This window comes from Ambystoma mexicanum, chromosome 5q, assembly GCF_040938575.1.
Source record: "Ambystoma mexicanum isolate Mex_15411 chromosome 5q, UKY_AmexF1_1, whole genome shotgun sequence".
Classification (NCBI taxonomy): domain Eukaryota; kingdom Metazoa; phylum Chordata; class Amphibia; order Caudata; family Ambystomatidae; genus Ambystoma; species Ambystoma mexicanum.
The window spans coordinates 1,115,318,767-1,115,338,383 of record NC_090933.1 but is presented as its reverse complement, the minus strand read 5'-3'; the positions used below and the strand labels follow the sequence as shown (position 1 = coordinate 1,115,338,383).

The following is a 19,617-nucleotide window of genomic DNA, read 5'->3' as shown; positions in this document are numbered from 1 at the left end:
GAAATTGGTCCTGAAATGTTTTAGCTAGAGTCTCTCTCAGGACCTGCATCTCACCTCTAAGGTCGTGTCTTGTCCTGGGCTCCTGGTCCGCGGCTCCGTCCCGTGCTGTCCGCACCTTATGCTGCCCGTTGTCCTCTCTGTTGTTGTCCCTGGTTTCCATTGCAGTCCACATGGAGGGAAAGGTACCCAGGGAGTCCCCCACACGCTGGTCAAACTTCGTCGCTTTCCCCTTAGCCCTGGAGGACATTAGAGCGGGTCTAATCCTTTGTGTTGTGCTGATAAGCCTGATAAGTCAGGGCGAAAATGTCCGGTCCCCCCCACGTCCGGGGGTATATCTTGGCCTCTCCAAGCTGCCTCTGCACCCTCCAAGCACTCACACTGCCGGCTGTCGGTGGGGTAAGCCTTCTCCCCCAGTCCCGCAGGGGTCCCCCGAACGAGAAGCTCCCTCTGGGTCCCCCTCCTCTTACCGCCCAGCCTTCTGGAGACTGCGGCTCCAATCCACTCTGCTGTGAGTCACCTGCCCCCCTAAGGGGCACCGCTGACTCCAGATGGGTCTGGGGCCCAATAAGCCTCACCCCCGAATTTCCTGGCCCTGCTGCCCTTCTCCTGGTATAGGGCTGGGCCGTCTCCACGCTGCAGCCCTGTCTTTCACCCTACTCAGCCGGGAGCAGCTGACTGCTCCTCAATCCTCAGCCATGAAGGAGGCCTGCCCTCAGAAGTGCTCCGCCGACGGGGCCCGCCAGTCCCAGGTGCCGGAGGCCTGCTGCAAACCTGGGGGGGGGGGGAGCGCCTCCTTCCCTCCTCACCCCCCGTGGTTTGCCCGCTCCTTGCCTCTCCGGGCGTTCTCCACTCTCTGGGGCCGGCAGCTCTGGTGCCCCTCCTCCACGCCCCATTTCAGAGCCGCCGAGCCCTGCCGCCGCTGAGAGTCCCACGCTGCAACCCCGGCCGGGGCGTTTCGGGCTCCGGAGGTGCCGCAACACACGTGTCACCCCTCCGCGGGAAGCCGCTGTCCGCCGGGGCTCTTCCCTTCTCCCTGCTCTGTGCAGGCCACCTCCTTGCCCCCAACGTGGCATTCTGTGCCGGGCGCCTCCTCCAGGGCCATTCGCCGCCGCTGCTGATACTGTGGTCTGCCCCGCGCCAGATGCCTTCCCGGTCTGATTCCCTCACGCCGGGTGCCCGTCTCTGGGGCCGGTTGCGCTCACCTGCGCCAGCTGGAGGGATGCCCACCTCTGGTCACGAGCTAAACTGCCACGGCTCCAATTACCAACCGCCACTGGGGCCCCTAGTGCAGCCCCAACGTCTGCTGCTGCCTACTGCACCCGGGGGTGGTGAGTGTCCCGAGTGTAAGGCCTCAGGGTCCGGGAGCAGCCGTCGGCACGTCTAGTCGATGCCGGCGCCCATCTTGGAAAAACAGCATTTCTTTTTAAATTCAGCTTTTCATCTCCATCAGATTCCCACACTATTTTGCAGCCCTATTTATTTTCTTGTATGACAGAGTTTTGTTTGAAGCACTGATGCATTGAAATTGACATGGCCCAGATAGCTGGAGTTCCTTTGAACTACTGATCTTTGATACTTTGTGAAGAAAATGAACGTGTTTCCCCATGCGGTAAAAGTGAAGTTCCTTTGTTGATTTTTCAGAGTTGGTTTGACAGGGCCCGTCAATTAGAAATCATGCTTGATTTTGCTGAAGCATAATGGGATATACTGGGCATGGCAGGGCCTTATTAATAACAGTAGTTTAAGGAAGAGCAGATGAAAATCGCGTCAGCAGCATTATTTTAAAGGTGAAAGTTTCCTTTTTAATTGGGATTTTGGGCTGGCAATAAAGCAGTGCTCCTTTTTCACTTTATTCCATTTGTATATGTCAGAACACACTGGCACGCTCCCTCAGTGTGTCCCCTTGTTCAATCCGGCCCAACGTGTGCTTGGTGAGATGGTGCAGCCATCTATTTGTTGCTGCAGAACGCAGTTTTGAGGCCATGGAGCTCACAGAAGCCAGCACAGCTAGTTTGCTGTTTCTGCTGAAATGCAGATTAGTGATGTGGGGAAGCACAGCTGAGTTGGGTCAATATATCCCACAGCATGGTGGTGGCGCGAGTTATGGTTGCTTATCTTACCATAACTGACAAATTTCTGGGGTTTTTCGGTTTTACTTGTAACCATAACGTCCCTTTTAACAGTTTTTTTTCATTGACTTTCAAAGGTTTTTATTAATGCAACTTAACCATAACGTCCCTTTTAACAAAGTTTTTTCATTGAATATATATTTATTGTATGAATGTTAAGCAAAATTTGATATGAAACTGACTGAACAAGGTAATAAAAACAGAGGACCCAATAATGCCACTGATAATCAAGGACATCCGGACCAATGGCTGAAAACGACCAAGCCAAAAAAGGGTGCAAATATCTATAGTACAAGTGGAGGAAGTGGCGGCTAAAAAAGGAAACAATAGACTGGGATAAGAACAGAAAGTTGTGCAGAAACGATTGAGTAACGCAAAAATGTTCAAACGAAGGCTAATAAAGGAACCCAAAGATTACCAACAAGCGACTTTGACGATGAAGAAAGTGAGCATTACATAAACACACAGATACCAAGTAACAATCAGAAGAGGAGGGGTGAAATTGTCTAATCGGACAAGGACTTCACTTGATAGCCACTGAACATCAAGCACCAAACAGACAGCTAATAAAGAATGCTCAAAACCAAGAGATCTTCTATCAAGAAGAAGTTTGGAAAACTATCAAAAGCTTTCACCTGGGGAAAAACTAACAAATTATAGAAATCTACCCAGCGAGTGAAAGTCCCTTTTTTAAATAGCCAAAGAGTTCTGAATTTATTAAACCATGTTTCTCGCTTGACTGGGATTGCTACCTCCGACATTGTTTCAGTGGAAATAACAGATTTATATGGCCCTGAGTAGAATGTCTGTCCCCAATAGTACCCGAATTAATAGCTCTCTAGGCCGCACCATTATTGAATATAGGCTACGATATTATTGAGTAAGAAATGTGTTTTGTGTAAACTTTTAAAGCAGAGGTCAATGAATGTAAATGGAGTACAGAATATGGCTTCCAAAGTGAAAGGCTCAGTGTTTTAAAATGCTCACGCTAGTAATGCAGAGCCTTGTACTAAAAATAGGAATGTGGAAAGGTGGACATTAGAGAGTTTGCCGCACTATGTTGCATTAAATACTAACACAAATAGTCACATGACCTTGCTATACTGGAATACCAGGGTGTATAGGTAATTCACAGGCATTAAAGGAAGGGCTATTTTAGCAAAATGTGACCTATTCGCACTACAGGGGACTAACCTATGCAGTAACATTGTTATAGATTGTGAAATGTACTATACCACAATTTGTGTGTAACAAAGTAATAGGTCGACCTTCTGTTGGGCTGTGTATGGGGTAAGGGTGAGGTATAAAGTAAAAGAAACCTGGTTACTGCCTTTACGCCGTGAGTGCAAGTATCCATGGCCTAGAGTTAATGGGCAGATTATGAGTTATCAGTTTCTATGACGCCCCCTGGGTGATTGGTTTTCACCACTTGGTTCTCCCTCTTTCGGGTATAGATCCTATAAAGGTTTTTATCAAGGCCTTTGGGGTTGTGGTTTCCTGATCCCGTGGGCTTGATGGGATTCTCAAGAAAACAACAAACACAAAGTTCTGGCCTACATATTTCTCGGATGGTAGATTTACCCCTGGGTCCCCCTATTCTGGGCGCTGACCCTTCACCAATTGTATTCCACAAATTGTATAACAGTTCTTTTCTCAAAGAATTATGGGTGGTAACCTTCCACCCTTGGGTCTCCCTCAGCCGGGCTCAGACCCCCCACCCCTCAAATGACAAGCGGGATTGTGCTTCTCTTTGCCTTATGTCTCTTGGATTCTTCCTCTATCCGGTTCGTACCCCAAATGACACGCGGGGCCGTGCACGTCTCCTTGTTTTCTTAATTTATTTTCAAACAGTTCATTGTGGACGTCCCTCGGCCGGGTTCACGTTTGTCTACACACTGTTTCTTGGGACTTAAGACTTTGCCCCCTTCTCGTCAGCTTCCCTCGGTTGGCTTCACTCTTGCCAACTTCATTCACATTTGTTTGCTGGATTCACTTCACTTGTTTTCTCAAGTGCATAGATCAAAGGCTTTCAACTGTACAGGGATTTTGCTTGAGCTCCTGTATGACCACTTTGACCCAACTTGACGGTTCTCCCACAGTCTTTTGGTTTCTGTAGTTTTCATTCATTTGGGCATTGACCAGAGTCTCTCGAGTTAGCACCCATATGGTGCCGGTTCCCTCTGCAGTTGGTCTTCCCTCAACACTTTACAGTTCTTTTCAACTTTGTTCATTTTGCCACTTTGTCTTTCATCCACCACAGCCCGGCTCTTATCGCCTCTCGCCTCGACTACCCGGCTGTGATGAACCGCTTGGCTTTCTTTGTAACTGGAGTCAGGGCTGCTACCATGGTAGCAGGAGTTTTCCTCGCTCCCGCTTATTAGCGTTGACCTGCTCCATGTACCGTTGACATTTGTTGCAGCACACTTGGGCTATTGTCCTCAGTCTTACGATTCCTTCTGCAGAGGTTTCGCGGGTCTGCATTGGAAAATGCAAGGTCGTGTCTCTCCTTGTCAGCCTCTCGATATTTGCCGCCTTTTTCCTCCTCTTGAACTGCCAGACCTGGATAGCTGTCTCGTTGTGCGGAATGCCTGGCTCGTACTGTGCTTTCTTGCTCCACCTTTTATTTCTGTGGGGAAAAGAAAGGGTCGTTGGGTGCGAGTGATTTAAGTCAATTGCCTGACTGTGCCTTAACCTTGTGTCGTGACATGTCAGGTAAATAGTCTTATTAGAGGTTTGTTGTCTTTCATGAGGTAAAATAGTGTACGTATTGGGAAGGGGCGGGTTGGAGTGTCAGCGTATCCTACAGGACGGGATAGGGAAGGTTTGTGTAATGAACGAGAATGACCGGGATGTAGAACAGAACATAAGTGATTGTGGGAACAGTAGTATTCCGTTGTAGTAGATTGGGTGTTCGGGACAAAATAACCAGAGGAATGTGGAAAAGGTCTGGGGTTGTTTGGATGGGATGCAGGAAAACAGGGATTCTGGGGTAGATAATTCTTGGATGCAAGCGAGTTAGAAATCTTAGAGGATGAGTTCTATACGGAGGGTTTATTGGATCTGGGTAGGAAAGATTTAATAAGATGGGGGGGGGGGGCAGATGTATTGTAACCTAGGAAGGCCTTGTGGATTTCGTCGTCCTCTTCCTCCTTGGTACAAAAGTGTGCCTCACCTTGGATATTCTCCCAAGCATAACCTGTTCTCCCCGACCCAAGTGATCCTTCCTCACTCGTCCACCCCCACAAACTGGATCCAACAGCGATGGCCGTGTCCTGGCAACCTGGGTAAGGGATTCCTGGGCTCTAATTGGGAGAACACCTCTAGGTTTTTCACAGCAGTGTATAATGGAGCAAGGGCCCGGGTACTGTAAATGTCAAAAGCTCTAGTATTTTTTTTCAATGGATCATGGTTCAAGCAGGGTTGTCCTATGCCTCCCCTATCCCCTCATCTTTGATATATTCTTCTAACCTTTGGCTTCTGCTATCAGGCTGGATGCTGAAATCAGGGGTGTAAGGGTTTGCGAACATACTTCTAAAGGGTGATGTCCCAATTTGAGAACACACTGTAATTTGAAAAAGGATATAACTTCTATTAGACTGTGACACTTCATTGACCACATGTTAGACATATTTAAGTTGAAGTGTGTTTGCATCTCTGCAATTAATCTGTCTTGGCGTGCAAGTGACAAACTATTCTACATTGCTTGCTTCCATTTGTTCCTGAAGCATATGGCTCATTTCGACCTACCTCGGCTGCTAAGAGCTGAGCCTCTCAATGCCCCCTGGATTCAATGCTTTCCTTCATCCCACACCTGGCTGGGTCTGATTTTCAGATGCACCGCTGCAAGCCTAGCTGCATAGGGTCTTGTAGGAATGCTGAGGACTCTTGTTTCTTTAAGCCGTTGGTATTCAGTGTTTGTGGGGAAAGTGGACTAGGAGTCTAGTGGTGATGATGGTCAACTTCTACTAATCAAGCTAAAGGTGTGGATTACTTGCAATGATTGGGAGTGAGAATGTGGATGAGTACAATGCAACACCCTCCTCTCAAGGTGGCTTTCAAGTGATCTATATGTATAGCTAGTTGACATCCTCATTTACTTTGCAGGATACTGAAAACTATTATCCATCTGACTGATTTTAAAAGTCCGATTACATTACTTTTCTTCATCCTTACCTTACATTTGAGTCTACATTCAGTTCATGTTTTAGTGAAAGTACCTACTATAAATGCTATCATTTGTAGTGATGGTTCAATATGCAATAATCTCCTTTTTTTGGTTTAACTTTCCAGGCTATTCAGCATTCTACTGATGAAAAGTTGCAAGAGAAGGCATGGGGTGCAGTAGTTCCATTAGTTGGCAAACTGAAGAAATTCTATGAATTTTCACAGAGACTTGGTAACTTTTTAATTTAAGTACTTACTCCATCTCGTTTCACCAGACCTTGACCCATCTTCATATCACTCGCTGTGTTTGCCTATGTATATCATCACTGTTGGAATTTGCATGGACTTGTGAGGACCTGCCATGGTTGTAAGCCGGAGGTCTGTATCCTATCCTAAAAGTCATATTCTAGAATAATTGAACACTAATGCTCCTTTTTCCCATAGCTAGAATGTATGTGCCTTATCAGGATATTTCTACAAGCGTTCTAGTGAGTACATTCACTGTTATAAATTATGTTTTGAGAATACAAAAGCCCATATTTCTTGTCTCCTTCACAGTAGCAGAAGGCCACTATGCAAGCCCAAGTGCAGATGGAAACAATTTATGCTTTGCCATTGAAATGGTGTGGACCCATGTGTTGCTGCTGAAAGCAGAGCACATCTTTTTGATCAATTCATAAATTATGTGCAAAGTGACCTATTTCTTTTCCCCTTTTCCCTCATAAACTGTCCCAAAGCTCCTTTGCGCCAACCCACCCACGCTCTTCCACTCCCACCCACTCGTTGCTCCTCTTGCGCTCTGACTGAACTAACCTGAGCCACTGATATGAAAGCACCACTGTAACCTTTTTCCTCATCGACTCCCACAAGGCTACTCTGGCAGTCACTGAAATGTGAATGTCCTACCCCTCCAGCACCTTGATACTGCTGCTCTGACTTCCATCCTTGTTTCCTTCACCGACTCCCCTTGACTGAAAAAAGGTAGTGGCCTAATGATCTGTAATGGGGCACCATCTGCCCCTCTATCGCGACCCCTGTGAATTTACTTCAACCTCCTTTTAAGGAAGTTGAAGAACATAATACCCAGGAAAGCAAAGGAAAACCATAATTTTGTTTGGAAATGTATGTTTAAAAGAGCTACTTGCCAGGTTTCATCAGTGTGTTGCTACCAAGTTATTTTCAGTGGTTATTCCTCTGGAGAAATGAGTGAATCATGGATGGATGGATGATGGACCCAAGAATTGCTCAGGCATTCCCTTTTTACCATTTGACAAATGGTGGCGTTTATTGCATACACCTACTGTCCAGATATGCAAACTGGGGTTTTGCAGGCCAGTTGTTAGAGGTAACATAGCCAAGAATTGGCTGTGAGGAAAGTGAATGAGGGACACGCAGAGAAGAAAAGCTGGGAGAGGCAAATGGTGTAATCGTATCCTCTAAGAGCCATAGCACCATATCCTCTTTGGAAGGGTCATCTAGAAGAGTATGCAGTTCTATCTTGGACTTGCATTTTTTTGCACATTCAGTGATGTTGAAAGCGTTTTTTCTGTACCCAACAAGCTATTGTTTGCATAAGATATGGTTTGCATTTGTGACTTAGCATTCTTTGTTATACTATGACATTTTATTTTTTATTTTATTGTTTGATGCACGGACCACGTTTGAGAGCAGTTCGAGAGCAGCAGAGTGCGGTTTAGAGTGTGGGTAGCCGGTATTTGGGCTGGCATCTTTTAACAGGAGTGCAGTACTGAGAGGTCTGCATCGGTATGTGCGTCCATTGGAGTACGTCCATGGTCAGGTGTTGATGGAAGAGCCACGTTTTGAGAGATTTGTAAAATTGGAGAATTGTGGGGGCATTCCAAGCCGACACCGGTATATTTAGTGTGGTTGCATGACAAGAGAATGATTGTTTACGGGTCCTCTCTTCGCGGGCGAGTTGTGATTCAAGCCGGTTGGTCGAAATTGCTGCACAAGGAGCATGTGCCACCAGATAGGCAGAGCTTAGCTGCCAGGTACGCTGGTGTGCTACTCATGACTGCTTTGTAGATGATCCATGCAGTCTTGAACAGTATCCTGGTTTGTAGTGGAAGCCAATGTAGTTTGTGTAGGATGGGGGTAATTCAGTCAATTTTCTTGCTCCTGTAATTAAGCGTGCTGGACTGCTTTTAGGTGAGCCAAGTGAGCAGCTGGGAGCCCTGTCAGGAGTGCATTCCCCCCCCCCCCCCAATCAATGTGCAACACCACAGGGGCCTGCACTATGGTCCGGAAGTCCTGCAGCGGGATGAAGTGTTTGATTTTTCAAAGGCTAGAGATTCAGAGCCATGCTATTTGGGCCTTCTTGGCTATGTTTCTGGAAGGACAGATTGCTGTCAATGGGGAAGCCTAAGGATTTTGCTGAGTCTGTGAGTTGTGGATCATATCCTTCTAGTCGCAAATCATTGAGTCATTGAACAAGTTGTTTATTAGTGGGCGGATCGATAAGGATGAATCCTGTCTTGGATGGGTTTAGTGTGAGGTAGGCAGTCAACATCCAGGTCTCTGGATGATGGCTAGGTAATCGCAGTGACGAATTATGTCCTACACACTATTTACTCTCATGTTCAACTGACTATCGTCTGCGTATTGGTGGATGGCTATATTGGGATCTTTGAGGAGAGTGCCCACAGGCTCAATGTAAAGGTTAAAAAGGATTGGTGAGAGGACGGGGATTTGGGGGACTCCGAAGGAAACCTGGAGTTGGTTAGAACACAAGTTAATCTGGACAGCCTGGTGTCTGCCCGAGGGGTAGGAGGTAATCCAATTCCATACAGTGTCAATGAATCCCAGCCTATCAGCAAGGAGGGAGAAAATGATGTGGTGGTAGACTGTGTTGAATGCAGCCGAGAGGTCAAGGGTGGTGGCTGTCTCGATGCCACACTTTGGTCGGCAACCTGACTGATGGTCATTTAGGAGGCAGAGTTGTTCAATTCTGGCGAGTAATTGTGTAGCAAATACTTTTTCCAAGATTTTGCCAATAAACTGGAGGTTCGGAATGGGCCTGTAGTTGGCCGGGTAGTTTGGCTCTAGGGTTGTTTGTTTTTTTTTCTTTTTTTTTTTTTTTAAAGAGGTCGTAGGAGATCAGTCTTGAGCGTATCCAGGAATGATCCTTCTGCGAGGGAGGCATTGATTATGCGGAGGAGCGCATTTGAGCGCCGGGCTCATCTGTTGTTTAATGATGGAGGCCGGAATTATATCAGTGTAAGAAGGTTTGAGAGAGGCAATCATTTTTAGGCAATCCGGGGGAAAGGGAGGTGCGATTTCAGTCCATAGGGGATGTGTGCGCGCGCCAGGGTGCTAATGCTGTGGGAGATTGATCGATGGTCTCTTGAATTTTGTCTTTCATTAATGTGTTGATTCTGGTATATTTTTCCTGAGTTGCTGGTACTTGGGGATAGGTGAGTGTTTGGTACAATGCTTTTTTAGTTCAAAGAGGGCTTTGCTCCTGTTAGAGGCTAGTTGGAGTAGTAAGCAGCTTTGGCCTCGGTAATCTGAATCCTACGGTTTAGATTCCCAGGTTTGATGTTGGTGAGGCCTACCAAGTTAGGGTTTTTGTGCCACCTTTTCTCTAGGGCTCTGAGCGTTTGTTGGAGGCTAGCTCGGGTGTGTACCATGGGGTGGATGAGGTGGCCTTAGTCGGCTGAATTTTAGAGGGGCATGAAAGGAGTCCTGAGGCGTTCCCTGTGCTGGGTAAGTCTGCAAAGTTTGCCTCTAGTTCACTGACTGGGAAGGCTTTGAATGAGCAGCGTTTGAGTGAGGGGGCATTAATCCTGGCCTTTGTGAGCCGAATTAGAGTGGGCGACTGACTGATAATGGGATGGTGGCGTGGTCAGACCAGTTCAGTGGCCTAGGGTCTGCACAGCGGATGCATGGGGATAATGTGAAGACTAAGTCTAGGGTGTTGCCTTTGTTGTGATGTTAATATCTCAAACACATCATTTGAATGTGCTAATTTGGCAGAGGAGAGCAAGTTGGAGATGTCTGCTACTAGAGTCATTCCTGTGATGTGGTCTGTAGATGAGGTGGAAGCTGATGGATTCCTTGTGCAATAGGGGGAACCAGCAAGTGAGTGATTGAAATGAGCTCGATGATGGAGCATGGCCAATCGCTCCTGTGGATGATTGCCACTCAGCCTTTTGCCCTTCCTGGCTGGTCGACATGTTGGATGCGGTAGCCTTTGGGTAGGAGGACATCGAAAACACTGGGAGGATTGGGTAAAGCATGTTTCAGTGATGAACAGGGCATTACAATTGTTGTACGAGAGGAGGTCTGCGTTCTCTGCCACGTGAGTGACTGCTGAGCAAGCACTGATCAAGATGAGAGGGTTTGTACATGTGGTCTGTGGGTGTTGGATGGGAGCAAGGGAAATATTGATGAGGTTTGCTAGGGTAGCTTGCCGGGGCTGCTCAGGGCACTTGGCCATTCGAACCCTACTGAGAGTGGGCATGGGCTGTGAAGGGAACAGACACATGGTGATGTCTTTCGGTGATTAGCAGTCGTAGCTATTAGTTTGTAGGTGAAATGCAGGATAGCTGGTCAGGCCCTTGGCCCGAACATGCACAAACAGGTGAGGTCATTGTCTTTGCACGTCCTTTGCAGAGGACACCAGCCATGAGGACGCCTAAGGAGGACTGATTAAATAGGTGGTGGGCGGAGCAACTGAGTGGTTGGGCCTCGTCACGTGACCAGCAGCCTACTTCATGTTGTCTGCCTGGAGCTGGCCTACAGTCCTTAAGTAGAGCTATACATGTACCTCTTTTAGATTGATGCACCCACTCTGCTTCAGCTTCCAGTGGCTATCCCCCCAACCCCCCCAACTGAACAGCATCATACACCTTTTGTCCTGCATCTTAAGTGCAAACATTATGCAGTGGATGTTTCCTAGCTTTATCTCAATTGCAAATGAATCTTTTTTTTCTTTTTTCTTATTCTAATTGCATACATTTCTTTGTGTTACATGTAGTCTGAAAAGATTACCTGTGTGTGTTCTTCTTGTAACTGGATTTTGTCTAATTTCTACTGCAGTTGTATTTTCAAAGTGTTATGCAAGATGTTGATAATCACGGTTTTGTCAGTGGTCTCTGTAAAAATAGGTTATCTAAATGTAAGAATGACTTGGAGAATTGTGGGACTATCTTCCTCTTAGACCCCTAACAACCAACCAGTACATGCTATTGTAGAATTTCTTACGACATTTGATGCTTAGGTTTTGGTGTAACCATCTCCACTCACCTATCCTACTCTGGTATTCGAGCTGCTGACTTGTCCATAGTAGATTAATGTATTTAATGACTTAGTCATAGTAGAGCTGAAAAAAGCCAGTGTGTATAGTAGGTTCCCCAACTATGTTGCTTCAACACATACAGTGCACTCCTCTGAATCTGTTTACTTTGAGATGTTGATTTAGACCCATTTTGCCACAATTATGGTTATCTTCACTTTTTATATATTTTGTCAAAAATAAATGGCCTGTTCTCAAATTTGGGCCAGATCTAGTTAATTTAACCCTTTGTTCACCTTTAGGCTATGTACAAAAAACACCCTGAAATGGTGATCTTGTTTTGCTGCAAGGCATACATTAATGTTTTCCAAAAAAAGACAGCAGGATCACAGCCATTTATTTGCAAGCTTTCGTAATCTTTCTATGCCTGATGAAGCAATCTGAATTACGTAAACTTGCAAATAAATGACTTGGTGAGATTAACTAAAGTATTATCCTGTGTTATTTTTTGGTTCAACACCTTGTATGTTATCCTTGGCTAACACAGTACAAGCAAACAATCATGTGTGTTGCAAGGGTGCAGAAGGAGGAGACCGACACACAAGTGGCTTAGTGATTGCTATAAACTTTATTTAGTGTCCAGAGAAAACCAATCTTTCCCTATTTCTAAAGTGCTGATTAGTCTGTCAGGATGCCTTAGTAACTTGAGTCCACTGTTGTGTCAAAATGTCCCTATCGTTGTCCCTTAGACGTATAACTAAAATAATAAGTATGACCTAAGTTCTTGGTCCTGGAGAATGACTCCCTGCACCTGGACTGGGTGGCACAGTTTTAGTTGCAAAATCCTTACCAGGGGAAAGGACTCCCTTCGCCTGGTGTGAGTACTTCACAATGGATTGCAGATCCTCTAATACACTGCATCAGAATGTGCACTATTTTGTTATCCCAGGGGAAATGACTCCCTTCCCCTGGATCACTGGTTTGATCCTTCTTGTGGGCTCAACTGCCAGGAGAATGACTCCCTATCTTGGCTTTCTTTGGCTCTGCTCTCTGTTTACAACACCAGGTCCCACAGTTCACAACACCAGGGGAAATCACGCCCTTCCCCTGGCCTTTCTCTGGCTTTCTTTCAGAGTTCACAACATTAAGGGAAACGTCTCCCTTTCCCTGGCCCCTTTGTATACTTAGTTTCACAGTTCAGCTCTCTCCTGGTTTGTTCTGCCAGACCTGGTTCACTCCCCTTCCAAGGTACTGCCCCGGGGAAGATGGCATATACTTGTCTTCCCTTGTGGGTGCAGGTGCCAGACCCGTATTTCCTTTTACGTGGATTTGGCGGACCTGGGTTGCATCCCTTCCAGGTACTGCCATGATGAAGATGACTTCCGTTGGGTTTCGGTTCTCGACCCTTTGCTAGTGGTCGGTGGCTCTGCTCGACACCCAGCATCGGGGAGACTCCCTCTCACTCTCTCTAGGTTTGCGTCTGGGTTCCAGACCCTTCTCTGGTGGCCAGTGGTATCTCTGTTCCCACAGGGAGGAGGGATTCTATCCCTGAGGCTATGCTTGGCTATCCACTCCACCCTGCTGGGTCTCCCATGTTTCCTGTTACCAGTTTCCCAAACGGTACGTGTCACTGGATCTTTTGTGGTTCTTCTTGCCAGACTCTCCGGTTCCCTTCTGATTCGACTGCCTGCTTTATCCAGCGTTTTCTGGAGCCCTGCTGCTTCGGCGTCTGTGACGTTTCGCCCTCACGCGGGAACGGCACCTGTTTGGACTGGGTGGTCCACCTCAACAGTTGGGGGGGGGGGGGGGGGACTGCTACTCCTTCAGCGGTTCCGGTAGAAGTCAAGTCTCCTGCTGAGTCCTCTGCTGCTTCAGCATCGGCGACATCTTGCTTTCTTGCTCCCTTCGCCTGGTTTGAACTTCTCTGGTAGCTGACACACTCCTCGATTCCACGGTAGAAGATGCAGAGTCCTTCAGTTAGGGCTTGGCCCGCCCTTGCATGATCGAACTATCGGGTGGTCCCAGGAGTCAACTCCTAAATCGCAGAGGAAAGGATTTGTCTGTGCCCATTTGACACTGCTGCCCCCATTCTATGACAGAACATGCTTTAAAGCGTCTTGGTAGATTTTCAAGCCTTCTGTTTTTCATAATCATTCCCAATATAGGGCGGACTTGGACACTACCTGGTCAACAATCAGGATAATATTAAGCTCCAATTGTACTAAGAGGATGGGGGCACTATTAGGCAGATGGGCTCATTTTAAAAAAAAAGTGTGCTCTAGAATTGTCAATTTCTCTGTTTTCCAATAAATTCAGAATCATACATCACTGTGGGTAAAAGCAGTTTCTTGTATAGGTACAAGGCCGGGGATATTGCATCACTTCCATACCTGATAAAGAAAAAATGGATTGCCCTACTATGCTTCTCCAAATTGTTCCCCGCCTTGAGCATATGCTGGGACCATCCACCTGATTCATGAAATCTGACACCTAAATACTCACAATGTCTAACTTGCTCCAACTTGGCTTCATATACTTCTATCAGCAATGGGCTATATTTAACGAATTGTGATTTAAAAACCATGACTGTTTCTTTCTGTATTTAAGTCCAGATGTTGTTCCTTACATTTAGATACAAACATATGTAATGACTTTTTCAAGCCTGTTGGAATGGTTGACAAGATGACTGCATCATCAGCATAAAAAAAGCTGGACATTTCATTAACGCTAGAAATATTGCCTATAGTTTCATTTTAGAAAGCACTGTATATTTCTGGATTATTAGAAGGCGCAAAAAACAATGGTACACTGTCTCTATATTACTACTGCCTGGAGGTCGCTAATCACATGATTAATTTCTACCCATTCTTGCAAGTGATTAAGGATCACTTTTCCCCAAATATTCCCTCGCAATCAAGGAGAGATTGGGCGGTAATTCCTGGGGTTCTCCCTAGTCCCCCCTTTTATATATTGGTACTATTACCGCACTCAACCATGATTTTAGAACAGATCCTGTTCTTATTATTGCATTAAAAATGTTGCGTAGACCCGGGGCCAATATCCCCGCCTCATCTTTATAAAGGTCTAGTGGGATTAAATCAGGGCTGCTGCTCTTCCATGTTTCTGGGATGCAAAGGCCCTCTCCACCTCTTTAATCATGATTGGAAAAAACCATGGCTTCAATGGTTGTCAGTGAGAGGGTTATTAAATTGGGGCACTGCCCCCTCTGGCAATCTAATTCTTTTTATGTACAAGCTCCAAAGTCAGCTGGTGTGGAGCATTGTAGAGGCTTATCACCATTCAGTTCTTTCGCTGCAACCAAGTTACATAAAAAAGGGCATGATCTCTATCCTCTAGTACTTTATTAAGGGCACACCACTGTCCAAGTGCAAGCTCTTTTCTTTACAGTAATTACATTCTTATACTCCATTCTAAGAGTGCAACTTGATTTTGTCCACCCCTGATTCACTGCTAGTGCAAGACACTAATCTCTTTTTGGGCTTTGCACAAGCATCATACTAGCCGGGTTTAGAAAATGTTTTTCTTTTCATGATAGCTACAGGTTGTGAAACATATGGGGACAGATTTACACCAAGCAGCCCATACCCCTCCAAAATATCAATCTGTTGAAGCACTACTGTAAATGTTGCCCAGGCCTTCCAGAATTGAGCCATACAATGTTGGTTTTGCCTCCTGTTTGACTATTTTGGCCCATATTTAACCGATTTGTGGGCATGACTCGCTATTATGATTGGTTGTTTCTCCTTTGAGACAGCTGCAGCCTCTTGGTGTGGAAGGATAACTCGGGGGCAACACGTTGGTCTTGGAAGCAAGACAAAGCAGCGCAACACCAGTTTGAATCCCAATCCTGCGCTTGGAGACCACTTGCTGGTATTAAGCGCGTTACAAAAGAACAATTATAATTATAGCCAAACTTAATATCAGGACACTGATGATTAAGGGTTAATGGTCACTTACTAGTCTCACTTGGACCTCTAAGTAGTGAACCTTATCCCACCTATTACCAGAAAACATAATATTATTGATACAGGAAGACCTGCTCCTACCTTTAAATGTTAAATTAGCCGGCTGGTCATTGGGAAGATGACCATTACATGCCCTCAAGTTTAGATTGTGTAATAAACAAATTGATTCCACTGCCAAATGGTGAGTTCTTTTGGGGAGAGTGGCAATCATGTTGGATATATCCCACGCCATATCTTCATATCTTGGTCATACCAGGGTCCCATTGTTTCTTTCAGAGAATCAATTTGCAAGTTCAAATCCTCTGCCAACAAGATATAATTAGATGTTGAGCTGGTTGATTGCTAGAGTTAATCAGATTTTGCAGTTTATGAAGCGTTGACATATCATGAAAACAAGATGGTCTATTGTAAAGGTTAAAAAGCAAAACATATTCTCAATCACCAGATTCTATAGACGAAAGTTGGATGTCAGGGGAATTTGTATGCAAGTCAAGTTACCTTACAATCTAAATCAACATCTATCCAAGTTTGTAGAGCCTGGCCCCTGCGGTCTTCCTCTCCGGCCTTTTATGGCTGGAACGAAATAGGTTTTATAACCTTGGAATGCGATGGATTCAGATATCCAAGTCTCTTGGAATTGCAGTACTTGGTGGTCTCGGATAAATGAACACCAGTTTGGGTCATTCATTTGGTGGAGTAATACAGCCACATTCCATGACAAGATTTGATAGGTCTGCAAATGGTCCATTATGCATCTATTTCATTCCAGTCAATCAACACCCTCCAGGCCACGGGGGACCATAACATACTATGATCTAGGGAAGATCATAGTGTTCCCCAATGTGTTAATCCCTTGGGACTCAATACTCTGCCTCACTTCCTGACATGTAATATCTAAATACCCTTGATTAACAAAGTATTAACAGGATTTAAGAGCAATATTAACGTTATTAGGAGGATAGGTCCGGAGGTCAATTTCTAGAACTCCCTCTACTAGAGCCCAAGATCTCAAGAATACTTGGATATGGTCAAACCTAGAATTGGAGGTCCGTCCTCTGGTGCAGCCAGTGATTTCATATCTTATTCATGATATATATCCCTTGATGTGGCGAAACCAATGTATGCATTTATTTGTAAGGGCTTCCTAATATTCATGTGATCCTAGAGAGAGGTGAGGGACATTAATCTTGAATACGGTTGGTATACTCATACCTTATAGTACTTGAGCCATTTTTATTTTTTAAAGAATAATCTTGCTTCCCTGGGGGCAAAAGGTTGGGACCTGACGGTGGGGGCAGAGTTCCAATTACATTAGGGGTACTATGGTCAAAATTGCCATGACCACACTGCTTAATAAATTGATGCTGCAGGGAATTTTGTCATGCTCTCCAGGTTGGTCGGTTTGATTGCCAGACCCTTGATTTCAGCTGAAACAATGGAATTCAGGGTTTCTTTGGGCCTAGAAGTTTGATTGACTTGTGCATTTGTAAAGTGGTCATTTTTTTAACTTCAAGATTTTCAACCGTTGACTGTTTAGTGCCATATGGGGGCTTGGAGTCTATTTTTGGTGTTGCTATTGTGCACTTAATCAACAGGGCCACCTTCCCTCTGACATCCTTTATCATTTCCACTATCTCTTTCAGCTGGCTACTAATTTTGTTAACAATCAGATCTTTTGTTTCTGATAGGATCACATCTGTTTTTCCCTGTTTATTTTATTCGATTCTGTCATCTGGATAGTAGTTGGGAACAAAACATTGGTTTGTACTTGTGAGTGGTAGGTTACAAGTAACATTGGACGTTTCTTGCCACCCTTCTTTTGATTTCTTCTAATGTTACATGTCCTTAATGGCTTTTCTCTACTTATGTTCTTAGGCAGGGTTTCTATTGCCTAGCCCATTTCTACTAGGGGCTCATGTCTATTTGAAATGGGAATTTGCACACTATCTTGTGCAGACTGATTTACTGATTTTCTTCCATTAGATGTTTGTGTGCCCAAAGGAAGGGGTGGCGTCAGGGATAGTTCTCGATCCATACGGACTTTTGCTTCGTTAATCCTCTCTCCATGGGGATATACTTCCACAATGTTGGTAACGGTTTCCCCTTGGCTATTACTATTATTTTTAAGTATTGAGTAAGGTGCTATGCTATGGTCTAAATAGTATAGAGGTATGTAACATGTTGGGTGAGGGTTGTTCTACTGCATTCACCCTAGGTGTTAGTCCTTGTCCCTAGAGGGGAAGTGTCTACCCTTGAGATCTTCCTGAGTACCGCCCCAGGGGGACTATCCGGTAGCAGCCTCACCGCCCCTCCCCCCCCCCCCTCGGGTAGTAGTGACAACCTCTAAGGATTCACCAGTGTATATGTATAAAATGCATGCATATAATGTGCATTCTCGTATTTTGAGTTTGGGCTTTAGGCAATTAAGTCCTGTGACCACTACCTTGCCTGCCCATGTCGGGTATTGGCACACTGACATTGTTTTTTCTCCTTTGTTTAGAAGCAGCGTTGCGTGGGTTGCTTGGAGCTTTGACATGCACACCCTATTCTCCAACACAGCACCTAGAGCGAGAGCAGGCTCTTGCCAAGCAGTTTGCAGAGATTCTTCACTTTACACTCCGTTTTGATGAGCTGAAGGTAAGGTCATTGTTTATATGCCATGCACAAATGTTTAACTGCTTGACGACTTCTGTACTAGAGTTACCAAATGTCCAACTTTAGGACTTGTCCTACCAACAATATCTCCGTCCCCCGTAGAAAAGTTTGGTTCGTAATGAAAACCGACAAAAAGCACAGAGCTCTGCATCTCTAGCCCTCACTTCTGAGATCTGTGTGCAATATATACAGTCAATCCTAGTAGGTAAGCTTCCTTATAAACTTCATATGTCAAATTAAGTATCATACCATTGGAAAAGAACACCTATTCCAGTGCTTAAGAGTGATTAGTCTGGCATAGTACTTTATACAAATATTCTTCTATTTGCATGTATTCAAGCATCTAGAGGTTGCTGGACCTCCAAAGTTGTAAACCACAGGCCTTTGTAAGTATATTATTATTAGGAGATTAAGAGGGTTTGAGAATGGCAGAACACATTTGTGAAAGCTGTTTCCCCTTTAAATGACCCTGTGAGAGGTCCTTAAAGAAAACCTACCCTCTTTTGGTAGGAGCAACAGGCTTCACATGCTGTAACCCAGTGGGGAGTATAAGAGAAGAACTAGTGATTGTCTTCCCCTTGGAGCTGGGCATTGTTATTGCCAGGATGTTGCCACCTTAGCAAGTTGGCCCATGGGCAGTATGTAGTTCAACCTCAAACCTCCTGTAATGAGTGGTACATTTAAAGATACAAGACATTCCCAAGCACAGACTTGCCTAAGATAGCAGTGTAAGCTGTCTGGTAGCTATGTAAAGAGTAGCATCAACAATGGAGAAAGCCTGAAGTTAACTACTAGATTGGTGGATTGCAGAAGTAAGTCTAGCAGAACCTCTGTTCCAAAAAAGTACTTAAACAGTCATACTAGCAACAGTGTCCCTTAACCAAGTACTTGCATGCACAGCCATAAAAGGGGTGGTGGTAATGCTGAGTATTGGTGGGATGGGGGTATCCACAACTTCCCCAATGTGACCTACTTTAGCCACCTAAATAGATGTTGAAGTTCCTGTGATGTCAGTGGAGCAACTTTCCTCAGTCAGAGATGTAATGCTGCCATCTCCATTGTCTTTTTGCGACATGTCTTATGACCTCTGGGGTGATCAGACTTTCCAGCAGATGCCAGTGAGCCTGGGAAAAGCAGAGGACCCACCGCTTACTTTTTGATGTAGTAATGTCTGCTTGTCAGTGAGGTCCGTCCACCCAACGGCTTACCCATCTGTACTTTGCGGACCTATGGGGATAGAGAAATCATTTCATTGGAATGATTTGCCCTCCTCCCCCGCACCCCTGTTTGTGGCTCACTGTGTGAGATCTCAAGGTCTGCGATCTCAACATGCTTCTTGGAATGAAAGATCCTTAGATTAGCCAAGTATGGACACAACTCTGAGGAATAAATCATGATTTACTGCAGCTTGGTGTGTGAAACTCAT

The 19,617-nt window shown here is 45.3% G+C and overlaps 1 protein-coding gene across 5 annotated transcripts in view; it reads left to right on the top strand.

The window, feature by feature from the left end:
• CYRIB (CYFIP related Rac1 interactor B) overlaps nucleotides 1–19,617 on the top strand; it is an 819,696-nt gene that overhangs the window by 560,785 nt on the left and 239,294 nt on the right. For all 5 annotated transcript variants that reach the window (XM_069621628.1, XM_069621627.1, XM_069621629.1 and 2 more), the window contains 2 exons: nucleotides 6,420–6,525; nucleotides 18,037–18,173. In XM_069621628.1, the coding sequence (XP_069477729.1) occupies nucleotides 6,420–6,525; nucleotides 18,037–18,173 (243 nt within the window). The remainder of the gene's footprint in view (nucleotides 1–6,419; nucleotides 6,526–18,036; nucleotides 18,174–19,617) is intronic.